Source organism: Mandrillus leucophaeus, unplaced genomic scaffold (genome assembly GCF_000951045.1).
Source record: "Mandrillus leucophaeus isolate KB7577 unplaced genomic scaffold, Mleu.le_1.0 Scaffold12, whole genome shotgun sequence".
Lineage (NCBI taxonomy): Eukaryota > Metazoa > Chordata > Mammalia > Primates > Cercopithecidae > Mandrillus > Mandrillus leucophaeus.
Window position 1 is genome coordinate 3,154,444 of NW_012100320.1, and position 21,142 is coordinate 3,175,585.

The 21,142-nt window shown below is 41.0% G+C and overlaps 1 protein-coding gene across 1 annotated transcript in view; it reads right to left on the reverse strand.

The window, feature by feature from the left end:
- Positions 1 to 12,101: 12,101 nt before the first annotated feature.
- MTFMT (mitochondrial methionyl-tRNA formyltransferase) overlaps positions 12,102 to 21,142 on the reverse strand; it is a 45,134-nt gene continuing 36,093 nt past the window's right edge. Inside the window, exons 7-9 of the mRNA XM_011968099.1 lie at positions 15,704 to 15,782; positions 14,442 to 14,524; positions 12,102 to 12,844 (exon numbers count right to left, since the gene is read on the reverse strand). Coding sequence (XP_011823489.1) covers positions 12,665 to 12,844; positions 14,442 to 14,524; positions 15,704 to 15,782 — 342 coding nt within the window. The 3' untranslated portion in view covers positions 12,102 to 12,664. The remainder of the gene's footprint in view (positions 12,845 to 14,441; positions 14,525 to 15,703; positions 15,783 to 21,142) is intronic.

Consider the following 21,142-nt stretch of genomic DNA (forward strand, 5'->3'; position numbering starts at 1 on the left):
GTAATTAATAATGTATTAGTTGTCATCTGGGAGTTCAGAAACCTGAGTTTTATCCTTGAGCAAAACATTTCCTCTGCTAGGTCTGGTTTCCTTCTGGCGGCTCCGTGGGATCCTCGGCTGCGGCGGGCGTTGGGAGAGGGCTGAATTACCTGTGGGTCAGCCCTAGTTCTCCTGTCTGACCTGCGTACCCAGGAGAAGGGGGCGCCTGGCCCCTTGGGACCTGCTTCTGCTTTCAGTTCGCGTTTACAACTTTGGAGGGACACCTTTGGGTTCCAGGCTTTGGTGAACAGAACTTTGTATACTCTTTTCTTAGGAACATTTTTTTCCTTTGGCACAACCGTAGACGCTCTCCGTTAGTCTTCCACTCAAAGTCCCCACTTCCCTTTTGACGTTCTGGGGATTTCTGGGAACGTACGCCCACCTATCTTCCTGTTCCTTCATCATTTTTCCCTTAAAATCAGAGAGAATATTAATACACTTATAATCATTGTTCTTAAGGTGTTGCAGACGTCACGACTCTTTTTTTTTTAATATTTCTGAAATTATGATAAGGTGAATAACATGTAAATCTCCTTGTTTTGAATTTTTTTTAGGGATCCTGCAACAAGGTCCTGTTGAAAGTGCTTCTCTCTAATATGTTTTAGGGAAGCTTGTACCCTGTTTTAGGGCCGGTAGACTTTGCCCTTACCTAGGCAACTGTTTATGGGATTAAGGTCAGGGAAGATTCCAACTAAATTGCATCCTACTTAATTATCACTTCTGTCCCCTGGCTCAGGAGCCTTGGGTTCCACTCTAGAACTTGGACAAATCCCAAAAGCATTTCCCAAGAGCACGGTGACATACTTACCTTTTTCTTTTTCTTTCTTTCTTTTTTTTTTCTCTAAATCACTTCTTTCGGAGTTGCAAGTCAGTCGCAGGAAGTCATCTTTTATTGTAAGCACCACATGGATGTATAGAGCATGTTTCCATGGAGTATTTTAACTTGGGGGCCTTTTCTCCAATATTTGGAATCGTTCAATGCGTGGAATAACTTGCAAACTACTGGTTGTCTGTGAAACTGGTTATGGATATTCATTACATTAGTTGTCTATTTTCCCAGGTGGTCTCGAAGCTTCAAGCTAGAGCAAAGGGAATAGAGTGATTCAACCAGTGAGTTAGCACATGATTAGCGCATAAACAATAGGTACTGAATGTATATTGATTGTAATCCCGGCACTTTGAGAAGCCAAGGTGGATGGATCGCTTGAGCCCAGGAGTTCAAGACCAGCCTGAGCAACATGGGAGACCGTGTCTCTACAAAAGCATACAAAAATTAGCTGGGCGTGGTGGCGCACGCCTATACTCCCAGCTACTCAGGAGGCTGAGATGGGAGAATCTGTTAAGCTCAGAGGTCGAAGCCACTGCACCACACCCTAGGTGACAAAGTGAGAGACCTCGTCTACCCCCACCAAAAAAGTGTATTGAATGAATAAATGAGTGGAATAAATAAATCTATCCACATTTCCTCATTTATTCCTAAAACTGTATTCCTTAGAACCCACATCCCTAGCCCCCACTTAGTAACAGCTTTAATGAGACCTAATCTGTGGATATGCCCGTATGTTAAAAGTCATTGTTCTGTTAGTGTGGTAGTAAACTTTAACTTGACAATTGATAATAAAAAAAAAAACACTATGTAGATATGTTTTGTTACATATCAACTTTTATTACAATGTAGACCAATCCAAAAACAATAAATGTTTTAATTGTTTCAGAAAGGGAACCCATGGTCATGTTTGTGTCCTCAGTTGTTCCATAACACATGGCAAGCACATTGTCCATTTCCTAATCCCAACAAAGAACATTTAATATCTGTGAATTCCAGTCGAATTGTAATGCACAAATGCAGGCAGCAAACTTTTGATTCAGGCAGGTCCCAGTGCAGGCTGACCTGGTGGACATGGCTGTAAGGATTTGCAGCTGTTGTCGCTGGGGTCTGCCAAATGGTTCCCACAGCACAATTCATCTGTGAGAATCTCACAGAAAAACTGGAATGTTCACAAAATATGCTGTGAACACCAATCAAAGTAAACAGATGGTCAGCTGGCTCTCATAATTGCCCAAACCCAAGCTCTGTCCCTCTTAATTTATCTTTTCACAGGATAATATTTGTTTCAAAACACACGAAATAATCCCAGATCCAGAAATATCTCTCTGCATGTGTATATATAACTGAATGCACTTTTTCCTTTTTCTTTTTTTTTTTGAGACAGAGTCTTGCTCTATCACCAGGCTGGAGTGCAGTGGCACATCTCAGCTCACTGCAACCTCCACCTCCCAGATTCAAGCAATTCTCCTGCCTCAACCTCCTGAGTAACTGGGTCTACAGGTGCCTGCCACCACACCCAGCTAATTTTTATATTTTTAGTAGAGACGGGGTTTCACCATGTTGGCCAGGATGGTCTCGATCTCTTGACCTCGTGATCTGCCCGCCTCAGCCTTCCAAAGTGCTGAGATTACAGGCGTGAGCCACTGCGCCCGGCCTTGAATGCACTTTTTTAAATGTTTGGAGAGATATGTACCAAGCAGCAGAGTGATTACCTCTGAGGAAGAAACTGGGGATGGAGGGAGTGGTGAAGAACTTTGTCTTTGGATTTAATAGTTGAGTTTATATTAAAATGTATTCATATATTATCTGTTTGATCAAAATAATCAAAAGCAGCCAGGCTCAGTGGCTCATGCCTGTAATCCCAGCACTGAGGGAGGCCCAGGCGGGTGGATCTCTTGAGGTCAGGAGTTTGAGACCAGCCTGGCCAACATGGCGAAACTCCCATCTCTACTAAAAATATAAAAATTAGCTGAGTATGGTGGTGGTGGTGCACACCTGTAATCCCAGCTACTCAGGAGGCTGAGGCAGGAGAATCACTTGAACCCACCTGGGTGGCGGCGGTTGCAGTAAGCTGAGATCATGCCACTGCACTCCAGGCTGAGTGACAGAGTAAGACTCTGTCTCAAATAATAATAATAATAAAAAGCAACTATATTTCTATAATTCCTCTGCTATAAATCCTTCAATAACTCCCCACTGCCTTCAAGCGAAAGTTCAAGGTATGCAGAGTAGAGCAGGTCTGGCTCTTGACTCAGCTCTCTGTGGGGCCAACGTGCTCTAGTCGTGCCAACTGCTTGAAGGGCCCCAAACACCTCCTGATGTCTCAGGAGGTCTCTAGGCTTTTGTATATGCGCTTCCTTCCACTTAGAATGCCTCCCTCCACTGCACCCATTAGACTGAAAACTTTTATTTTACCCCCAGGAACCATGGATGTGTAAAAAAGAAAGAGAAACAAAACACTTGGTTTTTCAGACTAATACTAATTCTTGGAATACCATCCCTTTAAAGCTTTACAGGGTACAGTCGACTGCAGTGTTATATACCGAATTATGCTGAGACCCAAGATTGAGAATGAATGCTGTTTCCTCATTGCCAGACCAAGTCTATGTAAAATGTATACTGCACTGGATTGGAGGAATCAGACACGAAGTGGGTATTCAGGAACTGGCTTGGAAAAATGCTGATGTGGCTATATTAGAGGTTACTACCTAAAGGCATTATCAAACAGAAGTTATATATAGTTATTTGTAATTAATAATGTATTAGTTGTCATCTGGGAGTTCAGAAACCTGAGTTTTATCCTTGAGCAAAACATTTCCTCTGCTAGGTCTGGTTTCCTTCTTTGTAAAATGAGGCCAAGGTTAAACTAAATTATCTGTAAGATCTTTCCAATTCTAAGATTTTAGATTTTATAAATTTGTAAGAGATATGTTAAAGAATCTTTACAGCCGGGCGCGGTGGCTCACGCCTGTAATCCCAGCACTTTGGGAGGTTGAGGCGGGTGGATCACCTGATGTCGGGAGTTCAAGACCAGCCTGAGCAACATGGAGAAACCCCGTCTCTACTAAAAATACAAAATTAGCCGGGATGGTGGCACATGCCTGTAATCCCAGCTACTCGGGAGGCTGAGACAGGAGAATCGCTTGAATCCGGGAGGCGGAGGTTGTGGTGAGCCAAGATCACACCATTGCACTCCAGCCTGGGCAAAAAGAGTGAAACTCCGTCTCAAAAAAAAAAAAGAATCTTTACAGCAGCCTTTCCTCAAAGCTGCCCTTCTCTGATAATATTCCTCCTCCTTCTTGCTTCCAATCAAACTAAAAAAAAAAAACAAAAACGAAAAACAAAAACAGAAACAAAACAGCCTGCACACAAAAATGCTTATTTAATGGAAACAGTATTTTAATTTCTCAGAAAAGTTGATGTTTGTCTATTTACTTTTTAGAATAAAAGTTTCTAAGCAAAGGTACCACATTTTTTGTATTATCTGCCAACCTAGCATCTCAATGTTTCAACAATATAAATAATTAACGTAAATAACAATGGATAATCTACCTTCTCGAAGAAGAGCAGCAATAAAAATTAGTGGAAAGCGAGAGCTGCACTTCTTTACTACAAAAAATAGCTTCTATCTGTAGTGTCTTAGAAAAGTTTATGAATCTTAGAGGTAAAAAAAGACAGTGATTAGCTGGACAGGGTGGTGCATACTTGTAGTCCCAGCTATTTGGGAGGTTGAGGCAGGAGGATACTTGAGCCTAGGAATTTGAGGCTATGTGCATGATGATTGTGCCTATGAATAGCTACTGCACTCCAGCCTGGGCAACGTAGTGAGATCCTGTCTCAAAAAAAAAAAAAAAAGACTGATGAAATAGTAACTAAAATAAAATATTTTTGAAATTGTCTAGCATAGTACGTGCATATAATGCGCATTCAATTGGCATGTGTTCCCATTTCTTTGTTTCTGAGCACCAAAGCCAATACATTAAATTCCCTAATCAAGGATAAAAATATTTGCAAATAGACACACAGTGGTAGTAGATTGGTTAGGCACACCGACTGGAATCTAGGTTACCAGGGCATACATTCCAGCTCCGCCACTGACTATTTAAAATTCTGGAAAAATGAAGATCAATAACAGTACCTGCTTCACTGGGTTATTGTAAAGATAAAATGGGACAGTCTAGGTCAAGTCCTTACACACATGGCTAGCCCTCAAAAAATGCTAGCTAAGAATAGTGATATTGAGAACCTACTGTGTTTCTTCAGACACGGTGCTAGATGACTTATTTCTTTTTTTCTTTTCCTGTTTTTTTTGTTTTGTTTTGTTTTGTTTTGTTTTTGAGATGGAGTCTCACTCTGTCATCCAAGGTGGAGTGCAGTGGCTTGATCTTGGCTCACTGCAACCTCTGCCTCCCGGCTTCAAGCGATTCTCCTGCCTCAGCCTCCTAAGTGGCTGGGATTACAGGCATGCACCACCATGCCCAGCTAATTTTTGTATTTTTAGTAGAGATAGGGTTTTGCCATGTTGGCAGGCTAGTCTCGAACTCCTGACCTCAAGTGATCCTCCCGCCTAGACTTCCCAAAGTGCTGGGATTGTAGGTGTGAGCCACCACGGCTGGCCAAGTATATTATTTCTATTCTTCATGACAATACTTGCAAAGTAGGTACAATTTTAATTTCATGGATAGGGCAATACATGGAGAGGCTCCGTAACCAGCCTAGGTTTACAATCAGTGACAGGGCTAGGCTCATGCTAGCTTTGTTGGCTCTAAGACTCTGCCCCTCAAAGTCATATATTTTCACCTTGAAATTGTTTGATAAATATAAAGAAAAATGGTGAAAATAGGTTGAACTGACTTAAATACAAAGTATGAAGCAACAAACATCCTTTTGGTAGCTATTCTCGAGAACTCAATTTTATGCTCAGAAATGTTTCTTTTGTCCCCCAGACCAAATGAAGAGTCAAATCCTTCTTTAAAACAAAATCTCCTGTAGTCTTCGGGTTCTAATCCTAGTATTACCACTACCTAGTTGTTGCTAGGCCCCTGTTTCATCATCTCTAAAAAGAAATTTTGAGTTATATAGATCCTTCCCCTACTTGAAAATTCTTTCGCTCCTATTGGTCTAAAGACATTTCTAATAGTATAAAAGTTCCTGTAAAAACTGCAAATAGAGCTACCATATGATTCAGCAATCCCACTACTGGGCAGTCATCCAAAGAAAGGGAAATCAATATATCGAAGAGACATCTGCATGCTCATGTTTACTGCAGCAGTAGCCTCAATAGCCAGGATATAGAATCAACCTAAGTGTCTAACAACTGATGGATGGATAAAGAAAATGAGGTATATATACACAATGGAATACTAGTCAACCACAAAAAGAATGAAATCCTGCCATTCAAGGCAACATGAATGGAACTGTAGGACATATTTCTCAGCGTCCTCCAGAGAAACAGAACCATCAAGATGTGTATGTAGAGAGAAAGATTTATTACAAGGAATTGGCTCACGTGATTATGGAGGCTAAATCCCCAAATCTGCAGTTGGCGAGCTGGAGAAATAAGTGAAAGAAACCAGGAACAGAAAGTTAAACACTGTATGTTCTCATTCATATATGGAAGCTTAAATGAAGCTGATCTCATAGAAGTAAAAAGCAGTCATAGAGGTTATTAGAGGCCTGAAAGGGGAGGGGAAAAGAAGGGTTAGAGAGAGATTTATTAAAGGACGCAAAACTACAGCTAGATAAGAGGAACAAGTTCTAGTGTTGTATAGCACTGTAGGATGACCATAGTTAACAACAATGTGTATTTTCAACTAGCTACAAGAGAGGATATTGAATGTTTCCTGCACAAGAAATGATAAATGTTTGAGATGACGGATATCTAATTACATTGATCTGATCCCCTCACATTATTATATATATCAAAGCATCACAATGTACTCCATAAATACATACAATTATTATGTGTCAATAAGAAATCAAAATAAATAAAGGCATCTTCTTCTACAAGCTGTTGCTACCATTCAGAGGAGAAAATGTTGTAGGCCCAAAGAAGGGATTATAGTAGCATTTGACTGTGGTGATGTATCAGTCAGCGTTCTCCAGGGAAACAGAACCATCGGGGTGTATACATATATAGAGATTTATTATATGGAATTGGCTCATGTGATTATGGAGTTTAAATCCCAAAATCTATAGTTGGCAATCTGGAGACCCAGGAGAACTGATAGTATAGTTCCAGCCACAAAGCCAGCAGGCTGGAGACCTATGAAGAACTGATTTTCAGTTCAAATCTAAAGGCAGGGTAAAAACCAATATCCCAGGTCAAAGGCAGTCAAGCTGGAGGAGTTCCCTCTTATTCAGCCTTTTTGTTCTATTCAGGCCTTCAACTGACCGGATGAGGCTCATCCACATTAGGGGGGCCATCAGCTTTACTGAATCCATTGATTCAAATGTGTGGGGTTTTTTGTTTTGGTTTGTTTTTGAGAGAGGGTCTCACTCTGTCATTCAGGCTGGAATGCAGTGGCACAATCTTACTGCACCGCAGCCTCGACCTCCCGGGCTCAAGCAATCCTCCTACCTCAGCCTTCCAAGTAGCTGGGACCACAGGCATGCGTCACCATGCTTAGCTAACTTTTGTATTTTTTGTAGACAGGGTTTTGCCATGTTGCTCAGGCTGGTCTTGAACTCTTAGACTCAAGTGAGCTGCCTGCCTCAGCCTCCCAAAGTGCTGGGATTATAGGCATGAGCCACCATGCCTGACGTGATTCAAATGTTCATCTCATCCAGAAGCAGCTTCACAAACACACCCAGAATAATGTTTGACTAAATGTCTGGGCACCTGATGGCCCAGTCATTGACATAATATTAACCACAGATGACAACAATAGCTACCATTTATTGAGGGTCTACTATATACCAGGCACTTCCCAGATGTATTTCTATTCTGCAAGGCAGGTATTACACATGTTTTTAAACTGAGAAATCAGTTTTAAAACTTTCAGCAACTTGTCCTGAGTCACTCAACTAGTAACTAGCAAGAAAATTTGGTTTTGAGTCTGATGCGAAGCATATGTTTTTCAGCAATGACAAGAACCAAAATAGAAGCATCTTGCATAAGGAGGCAATGTATTTGCAAATACATCCTTTCAACTAAAGCATAAAGTAGGCTGTGTTCTACCTTCCTAGGAGGACTCTGGACTCTGGGCCAACACGTAGCTCAGATTAACATGCATCTCTTATGCTAGTTAAAACTATTACTGCTCTAGCAGAAAAATTATTTGATGAGTGTGGTAAAATGCAGAGTCCCAGATGCAGAGATTCTGACTCAATGTTCGTATTAGAGCCCAGGAACCTACTCCAGGTGATTCTGGTTCAGATGAGAAATGCTACTCAGTCACACTGAATTGTGGTTTCTACAGGGGCCTGAACAAAGAGCGAGTCATGGCTTCCTGATGCCTGTCTGGGATGTGCATTATTTACTTTCTTGAAGAAATGGGCTGCCAACTTGAAGATGGCATTTCCATACCTGGTGTTTATCCTCCAGTTCCAGGATGAGCTTGAGGCTCCCTGGATGGGGAACTGCGCACTGTAGGATGGGCCTTGCACTCTTACCTCAAGATTTCAGATGAATGAAAGATATTTCATACAGTCCTAGGTATACCAACTGTGCCAGTCATGATGACCAATTTCACAGCCCCTTATGCTGCTTTTTCTGCAGAGTGGAATCAATGGAATGAGGTAGGCCTCGACTCACAGTCTGGCTAAGGACTAGTTGTGGTCTGACACAAAAGGTTCTATCTGGCAAGGGCAATGGTAATTGGTTAGAGAGTCAGACAGGCTCCACCCAGAATGTAGGGTGGCAGAGCTGAGGCCATTAACCAGTAGGTAGTAAGAGATCAAAACTGCCAGGTAGACATATGTCATCAGAGAAACTATGGGGAACGGGGGGCAGGGAGTGACAGTAACCAAAGGAAACCTCCGAGTTTCTCTCTCTCTCTCTCTCTCTTTTCTTTTCTTTTCTTTTCTTTTTTTGAGACAGAGTTTTGCTCTTGTTGCCCAGGCTGGGATTACAGGCATGCACCACCACGCCCAGCTAATTTTTTATTTTTAGTAGAGACGGGGTTTCTCCATGTTGGTCAGGCTGGTCTCGAACTCCCGACCTCAGGTGATCTATCTGCCCGCCTCAGCCTCCTAAAGTGCTGGGATTACAGGTGTAAGCCACCGTGCCTGGCCTAAAATCCCCATTTCTTAAAAGTGTTTCAAGTCTGTTATTTGCAACCAAGAGCCTAACTTCACACATACAGATTACTGGTTTCATCAAATGTGAGGGTTTAAGGGATCTCCCTTGCGATTCCGTTAACTATTCAAGATTCCCCTTGTCGAGGTCGTTACCCTGTTTGAGGGGATGGAAGGGGCAGAATATTCCTTAGGTGTTGCAAGAGGAATCCAACCTTTCCTCGGTCACAACTCTTGATGGGAAGCTGTGCCCTCAGTCAGGTTTCCCCAGTACTGGTGGCAGTGTCTGAGTGGGCACTCCTTAGATCCCCTGCAGAAATCATGCTCGTGTGCTCCTAGAGGACACTGATTTCCGTTCTCTCCCAATTCCCTAACCTGAGCAGAGTGCCTGGAGGGGATTAAGTATTCAATACATATAATTGGAAAAACAAGGCACTTGCACAGTCTCTTGTTGATTCTCAAAACTATTTTGGTAGTGTTTTGTTTTCATCATCAGCCTAATTTCACACTTGAAGAAATAAAGTTCAGTGATACTGACTTGTCAGAAATCAAAGAGCTCATCAGTGGTGGATCCAAAACTCTCCATAAGGTTATAATAGCCAATAACTCAAATTCCCTCACCCACAAAAATCTTTTCAATCATCTCCCCTTCATCCCAACCACTGATGTAATTCAGATCTTCGCATTCCTTTTCTCTTTTATCCTCAACTTTTAAGTTCAGGGTACATGTGTAGGATGCGCAGGTTTGTTACACAGGCAAATGTGTGCCATGGTGGTTTGCTGCACAGATCATCCCATTATCTAAGTATTAAGCCCAGCATCCCTTATTATTCCTGATGCTCTCCCTCCCCCCAACCCCATCCCCACCCCCGAGGCCCCTGTGTGTTGTTCCCCCACCATGTGTCCATCTGTTCTCATTGTTCAGCACCCACTTATAAGTAAGAACATGCGGTGTTTGATTTTCTGTCCCTGGATTAGTTTGCTGAAGATAATGGCTTCCAGCTCCATCCATGTCCCTGAAGATCACATTTCTAACCTTCCAACAGATCTTCCTGCCCAGGTTTTACCCCCAACCTATCTTCCACACTACCACCAAATTAAATTTCCAGAATCTAACTCTGATCACCCCACTCTCCAACAGTCTACTGCATATGAGACAAAGGCCCTAACTCTCAAAGCCCTCCATGATCAGGCCTCAACTTGCTTTTCCAGTCTCGTTTCTATCACCAGATTCCACCTTTATCAATTCTTTTCATCAAAACGCTGGGCTTTCCCCCGGTATTTAACATGCCATTTGTTTCTCTTCCATAATCCATTGTTAGCTTTTTACCAGCCAGCTCTATAACTAGCTCATACATACAAGGGAATGTATGACAAATTTATGGTTTAAAGAATAATAAAAGAACAATCATGCTCCCAGCTAAACATTACCAAAACCCCCTATAGTGTTCTTTTAAGTCTCTGTGCCTCTGCAGATGCTAGAATGTCCTTCCAGGCCTTAGTCTACATAGTAAACTCATCCTTTGGAAGCTGATTCCATTGACTTCCTCTGGGAAACCTCCATGGACACTCCTGAGGGACACAATGCTTCTATTATGCCTCTGCTATGGCGTTTATAACTATTATATTTGCTTACACATTTGTCTCCCTGGTAGGTTGAATATGTCAAATATTTGATCTCTGAACCTCTGGTAACCAGTTTGAAGTTCTAGTGACACAGTAAGTGCTCAATAAATCAGATGACCACACAACCCAGTTTGCCTGGGAGAGTCCTGGTTTATGTCTGTTGCCCTGCAGTAATTATTGTAAGTGCTTCTTTCACTCATAAAAGCATCCTAACTTAGATGACCAAATCACCCTATCAATAAATGTTGTTGAATTAACAAATGACTTAATGAATAGAGAAAGACGTTCACTGTCAGAATCTAGGCAGGAAAAGTCAATGTGTGGATTCTGCGGTCACTGTACCTCCTTCTCCAGAAGTGCTTGACTCTCCTGGAGACAGAGGAGATAAATTGCACACACCAGATGCTCAATCACCTTTATTGTACAAGTAAGTTGAAAAATGTTAGACGTTCCTACTTCAAGAAAACCTGGGTCGGGTATAGTGGCTCATGCTTGTAATCCCAGCACTTTGAGAGGCCAAGGCAGGAGTTCAAGACCAGCCTAGGCAACATAATGAGACCCCTATCTCTGCAAAAAAAATATTTTTTAATTAAAAAAGAAAATTAGCCAGCCATGCTGGCCCCACTTTGGGAGGCTGAGGTTGGAGGATCACTTAAGCCCAGGACATTGAGGATGCAGTAAGCAATGTTTCACGCCACTGGACTCCAGCCTGTGTGGGAGAGCAAGACCCCATCTCTAAAAAGATAAATAAAAATTAAAATCTGGATGTAAAATGTTATAGTACAGATCACTGTGGCAGAGATGATTAAATATTACCTACATTTACTACTTGGTTAAACCTAGCTGGTAGTGAAATGTAAAGAGCTGGCTTTACTACTTACTGGAAATAAAAAAATGCAGATTCAATACTCCTAAAATGTCAGTGGGGACACGATTTAAAAAAGATTAAACAGATGCACTGTTTTTAAAAAAAACCTCTTCTCGGCCAGGCGTGGTGGCTCCCACCTGTAATCCCAGCACTTTGGGAGGCCGAGGTGGGCGGATCACAAGGTCAGAGATCAAGAACGTCCTGGCTAACACAGTGAAACCCTGTCTCTACTAAAAATACAAAGAAAAAAAAAAAAATTAGCTGGGCACGGTGGCGGGCGCCTATAGTCCCAGCTACTCGGGAGGCGAGGCAGGTGAATGGCGTGAACCTGGGAGATGGAGCTTGCAGTGAGCCGAGATTGCACCACTGCACTACAGCCTGGGCGACAGAATGAGAATCCATCTCAAAACAAAAAACAAAAAACCTCTTCTCAGTATGTATGTATGTGCATACACACACCAGTTAGGGTTGCCCTTATTCTTAGGGAAAGATAATCTCGAGTTTGGTATCATAAATACAAGTTTTATTTAAACTTTTTTTGTAATTCAAGTAGAAAAAGCTATTTAACTACTGTTACATAAAAAGTAGAAAGTGAGGCAATCCACCTTTTTGACAATAATCTTCTCTTCTTCTAACAGTGCCATCTTCTTTGAAAAGTCCAGTTAATTCCAGGCTGGGCGCGGTGGCTCATGCTTATAATCCTAGCACTTGGGGAGGCTAAGGTGGGTAGATCACAAGGTCAGGAGTTTGAGACCAGCCTGACCGACAAAGTGAAACCCCATCTCTACTAAAAATACAAAAATTAGCTGGATGTGGTGGTGTGTGCCTGTAATCCCAGCTACTCAGGAGGCTGAGGCAGCAGAATTGCTTGAACCTGGGAGGCGGAGGTTGTAGTGAGCTGAGATTGTGCTACTGCATTCCAGCCTGGGCAACAGAGTGAGACTCTGTCTCCAAAAAAAAAAAAGAAAGAAAGTCCAGATAATTCCTTGTAAATAAGGTTTTTAATAAATTACAAATACGTAATAGGTTTTTATCCATCTTCTTCCTAACTACTCAATGCATTGTTACATAGTAACAGTTTTGTTCTGCTTCTTCTTTGTTGGAAGTCTGAGAGTCTGAAATCTGCATTGGCTTGGTTGAGCTTGGGAATTTTTTTGGTACCAGGGGTGCAAATATCCATTGTAGAAGTCAGTAGCCGTTAATCTTTTCTTGAGCATCACTGATCGAACACCAATCCAACTATCCTAAAGGGCAAAATACAAATAGTGAATAGGCAGGGGTGGTAAAACTAAAAAACCAAGTAAATATTAGTTTATACAATTTTTATCACGGAAACAACAAACCAACAAACCTTTACTAAATGCCTAGCTGCAAATAGCACTATACTAAGTAACATGTAGAATTCTTTGACTCTATTAGGTTGGTGCAAAAGTCATTGCGGTTTTTGCCACCGAAATTACAAGCTTATTACCAAGGAGCGATAACAAATGTATAGTCCTGTATAAATGTATTTAAATACAAAGGGAGCAGAATAAAAGGTATGTAACATGAAATACATATATAGGCCAGGCGTGGTAGCTCATGCCTGTAATCCCAGCACTTTGGGAGGCCAAGGCAGGTGGATCACCTGAGGTCAGGAATTCGTGACCAGCCTGACCAACATGGCAAAACTCCGTCTCTACTAAAAATACAAAAATTAGCCAGGCGTGGTGGCAGGTGCCTATAATCCCAGGTACTTGGAAGACTGAGGCAGGAGAATCGCTTGAACCCAGGAGGTGGAGGTTGCAGTGAGCTGAGATCGCGCCACTACACTCCAGCCTGGGCAACTCCATCTCAAAAAAACAAAACAAAACAAAACAAACAAAAAAACCCCATATATATAGACCTGGAAAAGGACAGCAAGACATATGCATCCAACACTGTTCCAGAATAAGGTGACGAGAGACAAAGAGAGGTTGATGGAATTTTGTATTCATAGTCTGTAGGTCAATCTATCACACATTTTAAACCCTTTTTTTTTTTTTGTGACAGAGTTTTGCTCTTATTGCCTAGGCTAGAGGGCGGTGGCGCGATCTCGGCTCACTACAACCTCCGCCTCCCGGGTTCAAGCGATTCTCCTGCCTAAGCCTCCCAAGTAGCTGGGATTACAGGCATCTGTCACCACACCTGGTTAATTTTTCTATTTTTAGTAGAGATGGGATTTCTCCATGTTGGTCAGGCTGGTCTCGAACTCCCGACCTCAGGTCATCCACCCACTTCAGCCTCTCAAAGTGCTGGATTTCTGGTGTGAGCCACCGTGCCCGGCTAAACCTCTTCTTAAGTATGAAATATCTCACATGAACACCATGTGATGCAAAATACCTAGGAAATGGAAGGAATATAGAACACTTCTCAGAACACACCATGGTCTTATAAAACAATAATGATTCCAAAGTTATTTTAAATAGTTCAGAAATCTCCTCTTTACTACTGTTAAGTAGTAAAAGCGTAGGATCCCTGTCCTGTAGTAGTTCAGCCAAATATTTTAATATGACTATCTCTTATGTCACCAAGCACAAGAGCTGTTAATTAAATTGGGCTACTAAAAATACACGGGTTCTTTTAAGAAAGCACTCAAGTTATTGAATCTTCTTTCTTTGATTGAGTAATAATAATGCCTTGGCAAAACTTCATCACTTTCAAAAAATTATGCTAGAGACTTCACTATTTCTTGAGAAAATTAAATGGTCTCTTGACCAAATCTGATGGACAGGTACTTAAGTTCCAACTAAAAATAATAAATGATACAGACTATAAACACAGTAAAACAACTATGATAACTTGAAACTATGGAAAACATACCTTGCAATAAACCAACAGTATTTGTGACTGTTTGTGGTATATTAATGATCCTGGAATAAGAGCCTGTCCCGTTAATTTTGGGTCTGAAAAATGGAAAAAAGAAAAGATATATAAGAGAGAAAAGCAATTATACAACTTCATAGTACTTCTTAAAAATCAAAAAAACATCTTGGGAGGCAGTACTGATACCGGAGAGAACACATTTGCTGATGATGCTGACTTTGTAAATCAAAACTTACAAGGAAGCCACAGTGCTCTCTGTACATCAGAAACCCAAAGGAAAGCTGCCTATGAACATACAAAGCTGTAATTCCTTTACCCAGTGACCACCTAAAATGCTGAATCTACAAGTTTTGTGTTAGCACTTTGGTGAAATAACTAGCCAACGGGGGATATACACGGGATGTTTAGGATTTAATCTGGCCCTTTCATCCCTGCCCAAACAAATCCTAATTCCTAGGTTCCTGGGGAACGCCAACTACCTCTAAATTAAACCACCTTCCTCTGTGGCTCACATTCCTTCTGTCCACCATATTGGGAGGGTGCTGATGGGCCTTAGAATGGACCTGTGGCATGATGTACGAATACACTCTGGCCTAGATTTTCACTGAGCTGCCCAGATATTTTCATTATAATATTCACCAGAATGAAACTAATCAAGTCATTCTGCACTCTCTGAAAACCTTAAGGCAGGAAATCACAGAGCTTAAAATGGGATGGGAACACTGCTCTGCCTACTCCCCAGGTTCTTGTAATGATTTTTTTTTTTTTTTTAATGGAGTTTCACTTGTTGCCCAGGTTGGAGTGCAATGGCACAATCTTGGCTCACTGAAACCTCTGCCTCCCAGGTTCAAGTGACTCTCCTGCCTCAGCCTCCCAAGTAGCTGGGATTACAGGCATGCGCCACCATGCCCAGCTAAATTTTTGTGTTTAGTAGAGATGGGGCTTCACCATGTTGGTCAGGCTAGTCTTGAACTCTTGACCTCAGGTGATCCACCCGCCTTGGCCTCCCAAAGTGCTGGAATTATAGGCGTGAGCCACCGTACCTGGCCAGTTCTTGTAATGATTAAATGAGAAAATACATGAGAATGAGTGTTGCAAAGAATAAGACAATAAGTGAATGAAAAGTATTACCATTACTGAACTGAAACAAACTAAAAGAATTCTTATTTTTAGTAATTGTGACATATGATAAAACAGACATATTTCCAGACAGACTACAGTGAAAACAGTTTCCACGTTAGCTATTCAAAAGTTAGTACCAGCAAGGGCTGAACTGTTAACTTCTACCAAATCCAGAAGTTTAATGGTATTCCCCATCCAGAGCGTCTGCAATGGAATCTGCAAGTAAAATCAAAGAAGGTATGACAACGGAATACACTCAACTCCCAGACACTTTTCAACTACTATTTTGTGTTAATCTGGACTTTTCCTGCAATTAGAGGAATTGGGAACTCAGTCACTAAGTTTCATGGAACAGACCACAAACACGACTCTCTATCTCAGTGTTTCCAGGATTTATAAGATCTTAAATGTTACTTTTAAATCAATGTGTATATCTAATATACTAATATTTCCAATTAAAAATGTATTATCCTTATAAAAAATGCAAGCATTACATCAATTATGTTAAAAGATTTTAGAAAATGATAGTATTCTGTATTTATTCCCATCTCTATTAACGACTATGTGCATTTCCCTGTATTTTTTCCTACAAATATTATTATAAAAATGTAGAACACACTGATAGAGACAGGAGACAGTCAAATGCCACCCAGGTCATTATGCACAGGGGGCTTGCCTAAACATGTCCATGGTGAAAAATTCTGCCCCTTAACACATGTGCAGTAAAGGAAATAAATCAGCGTGGTGTGGCTCAGACTAAGAGCCCGCATGAGCACTGGAAGAATGGGGGTGGAGCCACCAGGAATTTGTGCCTCATGTGGGGGAAGAGCCTGGCCTCTTCAGCTCCTGTGTGGTAGCCTGGTATTCAATCTGTGGGGTGGAAGCCTGTTGGCAGGATCCCCTCTTTTTTGCTGAGAGCTTTCTTTTAATAAATTCCTCTCTCCTCACCTTTCAGTGTGTCCACGTGCCTAATTTTTCCTGGTTGTGAGACAAGAACCCAGATTTTAGCTGAGTTAAGGAGCAAAAAGTCCTGCATCAATACTGTTTTACAAGGACTTTTGTTATTTGACCATAAAGCATTGATGTTTCATCAGTACATACTTATTTATTTCATTCTCTCTGCTGCACAGTAACCTATTTTATGAATACATAATTTATGCAACAACTATCTTTATGAGAGATATTTCAGTTATTTTCAATTTATTGCTATTTATAACACTATAAACTAGGGTAATAGCCTTGTAGATATATCTTTGAGCACTTATACATTTCTGGATAATAGTTTTGGGGTTGTTTGTTTTTAAAGTGGAATGCCTGGGTTAAACAGCATCAACATTTTATTGCTAAACTGCTTGGATAAGTGAGAAAAAAATATGATAATCTCTTGCTGTTTATTATTAGTGAAGCTGAGGAGTTGTCCATGTATTTATGTGCACTTTTATTTCTCTGTAACCTGCCTGTTTATGCCCTGGTTAAAACCGGGATGGTTATCTCATTAATTTCCTAAATATAGAAAATATTTAACTCTTATATGTGTTGTGAATATTTTCCTCAGTTTGTTGACTTTTAATCTTGGGGACAGCCATTTTCTCCATGCATAAGTTTTTTATTTTCATATAGTCTTTTATCTCATGACTTTGATGGTTCATATCATACTTAAAAAGGCTTACTCCACACTTTAAGATTATTAAATATTGTCAAATTATTCAGTTGTGCTTTTTTCTAGTCCTTGTGATTTTATTTTTATATTTAAATCCTTGATCCATCTATATTTTGATTTTTTTATTAAGGTAAAAAACGCGTAAGAAAAATCTACTCAGTTAACAAATTGTAAATATACCATACGGTATTGTTAACTACATATGCATTGTTATAATATAGCAGTTACTATGATTTTATTTTTTATTTTTTATTTTTTTGAGACAGAGTCTCGCTCTGTCACCCAGGCTGGAGTGCAGTGGCGCGATTTCAGCTCACTGCAAGCTCCGCCTCCTAGGTTTACGCCATTCTCCTGCCTCAGCCTCCCGAGTAGCTGGGACTACAGGCACCTGCCACCTCGCCCAGCTAGTTTTTTGTATTTTTTAGTAGAGACGGGGTTTCACCGTGTTAGCCAGGATGGTCTCGATCTTCTGACCTTGTGATCCGCCCGTCTCAGCCTCCCAAAGTGCTGGGATTACAGGCTTGAGCCACTGCGCCTGGCCTACTATGATTTTAAATGATAGGATTTGAGGGTTTCCCCCACCAATGGTTGGACAGTTACCCCAATGCTATTTACTAGATAATCCATCTTACCCCTCCCTCCCTTTATCATGTAACACATTTCCAACATACCTGAGATCCTAGAGCCTGATTTAAATATATTAATAAAATTTAACACACACCAGGAAATAAGTTCTCTCAAATTTCTGATTTGAATGCATTTATTTCCAGACTGTAGTTCAATCCTCTATTTCATAGATGAAGAGAGTGAGGCTCAGAGAAATGCAGTTGTTTTCCCAAGGTTGGACCCAGCTAGTTAGTAGCAAAGCCAGGATTGGCTCCTGTTTTCTGATTCTCAGCACAGTGCTCTTTTTATGACATCCCTTAAAGAGGGTATTTAACTTTGAGAAGAGTTAGGTTGTTGTAATAATTTGAACATTAAATCAAATAAGTAAATGAATTTGAAGAACAGGTTCATAACCGTATCTATGTCATATCCTCTTCTATAACTTGCTGGCTCACTTCTCTTTTGCCTGCTTCAATAAAAGTTCTGAAACAATTTTCATATGTGCAATATTTTTCTTTTAAGTAACTCAAAATATTTTTGAAACATGCTTACTGACTAAAAAAAGATTTCCATTTACTGAGAGTAATAAACATGCTAGGTACATACTCAGAATATAGTCTTGTTCTTGAGGAGGTAAAGCTCACCTTATCAACAGAGCATTGTAGAAAGGAAAGGGATGGTAAGAATATAATCATTTTGGTGTCTGCCATCATTACTGCCAAAATAGTATGTTTGCATGAATTTACATTCACCTAGTTTATTTCCTTTGATCTTGACAGTTGTGTACATGGTCATTAACCCCACTTTAGAGGTAAAAAAAGCAGAAGCTCAAAGACAAGGGCCTTCCTCTTGGTTAGTAAAGGGCAGCTCTAGGAACAAAACCCCACCTTCTGGCTCAGTCTTTTATAGCACAAAGCTTTTCTCCATGTACAGTGAAGATAAACTGCAGAGAGTAAGAATCACCATGTAGTAAGTTACAGGTGCCAAGAGATTTCAAGCTACTGGCCTAAATTGCATCTCAGGAAGTTGTCTACTTGATATCTCCATATGAATGTCTTCTAACTTAACATATGTCAAACTTAACATTGCCAAAACTATTGATTTCTCTTCCCAAATTTGTTCCTCCCCAGACATCCTCATCTCAATTAAATGGTTCCACTATTCACCCAGTTTCTCAAGCCAAAAATCGATGAATGATCCTTATTTATCTTGCCCTAATTTCCCAGATTCCACCAGCAAATCCCACTGACTCTATCTCCAAGCATAGTCTGGATGTCCACTCCTTTCTATCCACTATTATCATTGTTCCAAACTGCCATCATCTGTCATCTGGCTATAGTTGCAGCAGCTTCTTCTCTTTTTTTTTTTTTTTAGACAAGATCTTGCTCTGTTGCCCAGGCTGGAGTACAGTGGTGGAATCACAGCTCACTGCAGCCTCAACCTCTCAGGGTCAAGTGATCCTCCTACCTCAGCCACCCGAGTAGCTGGGACTATAGGTGCATCCCACGATACCCAGCTAATTTTTGTATATTGTGTAAGAGACAGGGTTTCACCACATTGCCCAGACTGGTCTGGAACTCCAGGGCTCAAGCGATTCGCTCTTTTTGGCCTCCCAAAGTGCTGGTATTACAGGTATAAGCCACCATGCCCAACCAGTTCCCTAACTGACCTTCACTCCACTCTCTAGCAGCAGCCAGGGCAAACTTTTAAGAATGTACATACCTAATCCTATTACTCCCCTGCCATGGCCCTCTGATGTCATCCCATTGCACATCAATCCTACTCAATCTTGCTTCTCACCTCACCTTAGCTACTCTCCATCTTGCCAGCTATACTCCAGCCACACCAGCCTCATTTCTGTCCCTCAAACATGTCCAACTCTTTTCCATCTTGGGTTGTTTTTTTTTGACAGCTTTATTGAGATGTAATTCACATACCAGAAAACTCACCCTTTTGAAGCTTCCAAATCAGTGGTTTTTAGTAGACTCAGAGTCGTTCAACCAATGCCACTCGTTTTTTTCTTGCCTAATTTTTAGAACATTTTCATCACCCATCTTCCCCACAAAAAACACACACCTATTATCAGAAACCTCCCATTATCCTCTCTCCTCCAGCCTGTGGATTTGCCTGTTTTGGACATTTCATATAAATGGAATAATAAAATATGTAGTCTGTTGTGAAATAGTTTTTTCCCTTAGCATAGTGTTTTTCAGGTTCATCCATGTCATAGCATGTGATTATGGTTATGGCTGAGTATTAATAATATTCCACTGTATGGCTATACCACATTTTATTTATGCATCCATCAGTTGGATATTTGGGTTGTTTTCACTTTTTGGCTATTCTGAATAATGCTGCTATGAAGCTTCAGGTACACATTTTTGTGTGAGCATAATGTTTCCAATTCTCTTAAGTATAAACCTAGGAATGGAAATGCTGGGTCATAAGATAATTTTGTGTTTAACTTTTTGAGGAACTGTCAAATTGTTTTCCACACAGGTTGCACCATTTTTAGAGGTAAACATGGTACCACGAATGTATGAAGTTTCCAAATATCTCCGCATCCTTGCCAACACTAGTTTTTGTCTGTTTTTTGAATTATAGCCATCCTAATGGGTGTGAAGTGGTATCTCATTGTGGTTCTGATTTGCATATCCCTAAAGACTGATGAAGTTGATAATCTTTTATGTGCTTATTGGCCATTCATATTATGTATCTGCTTGAAAGAAATGTCTACTCAGGGCCCAAGGCAGTGGCTCATGCCTGTAATCCCAGCACTTAGGGAGGCCGAGGTGGATCACCTGAGGATAGGAGTTCGAGACCAGCCAGGCCAACATGGTGAAACCCCGTCTCTACTAAAAGTACAAAAATTAGCCAGGTGTGGTGGCGCATGCCTATAATCCCAGCTACTCGGGAGGCTGAGGCAGGAGAATCGCTTGAACCCAGGAGGCCGAAGTTGCAATGAGCCAAGGTCGCGTCACTGCACTCCAGCCTGGGCAACAAGAGCACGATTCCATCTCAAAAATAAACAAAGAAGAAATGTCTACTCAGTCTTTTTGGCCATTTTTAATTGAGTTATTTGTCGTTTTACTGCAGAGTTGTTGTAAGAGTTCTTTACTCTAGATATTAGGTCCTTATCAGTTATATGATTTGCAAATATTCCCTCCCATTCTGTAAGCTGTCTTTTTTTTTTTTTTTTTTTTTTTTGAGGTGGAGTCTCACTTTGTCACCCAGGATGAAACACAGTGGTGCAATCACAGCTCACTGCAGCCTCAACCTCCCTGGCTCAAGTGCATCCTCCCATTTCAGC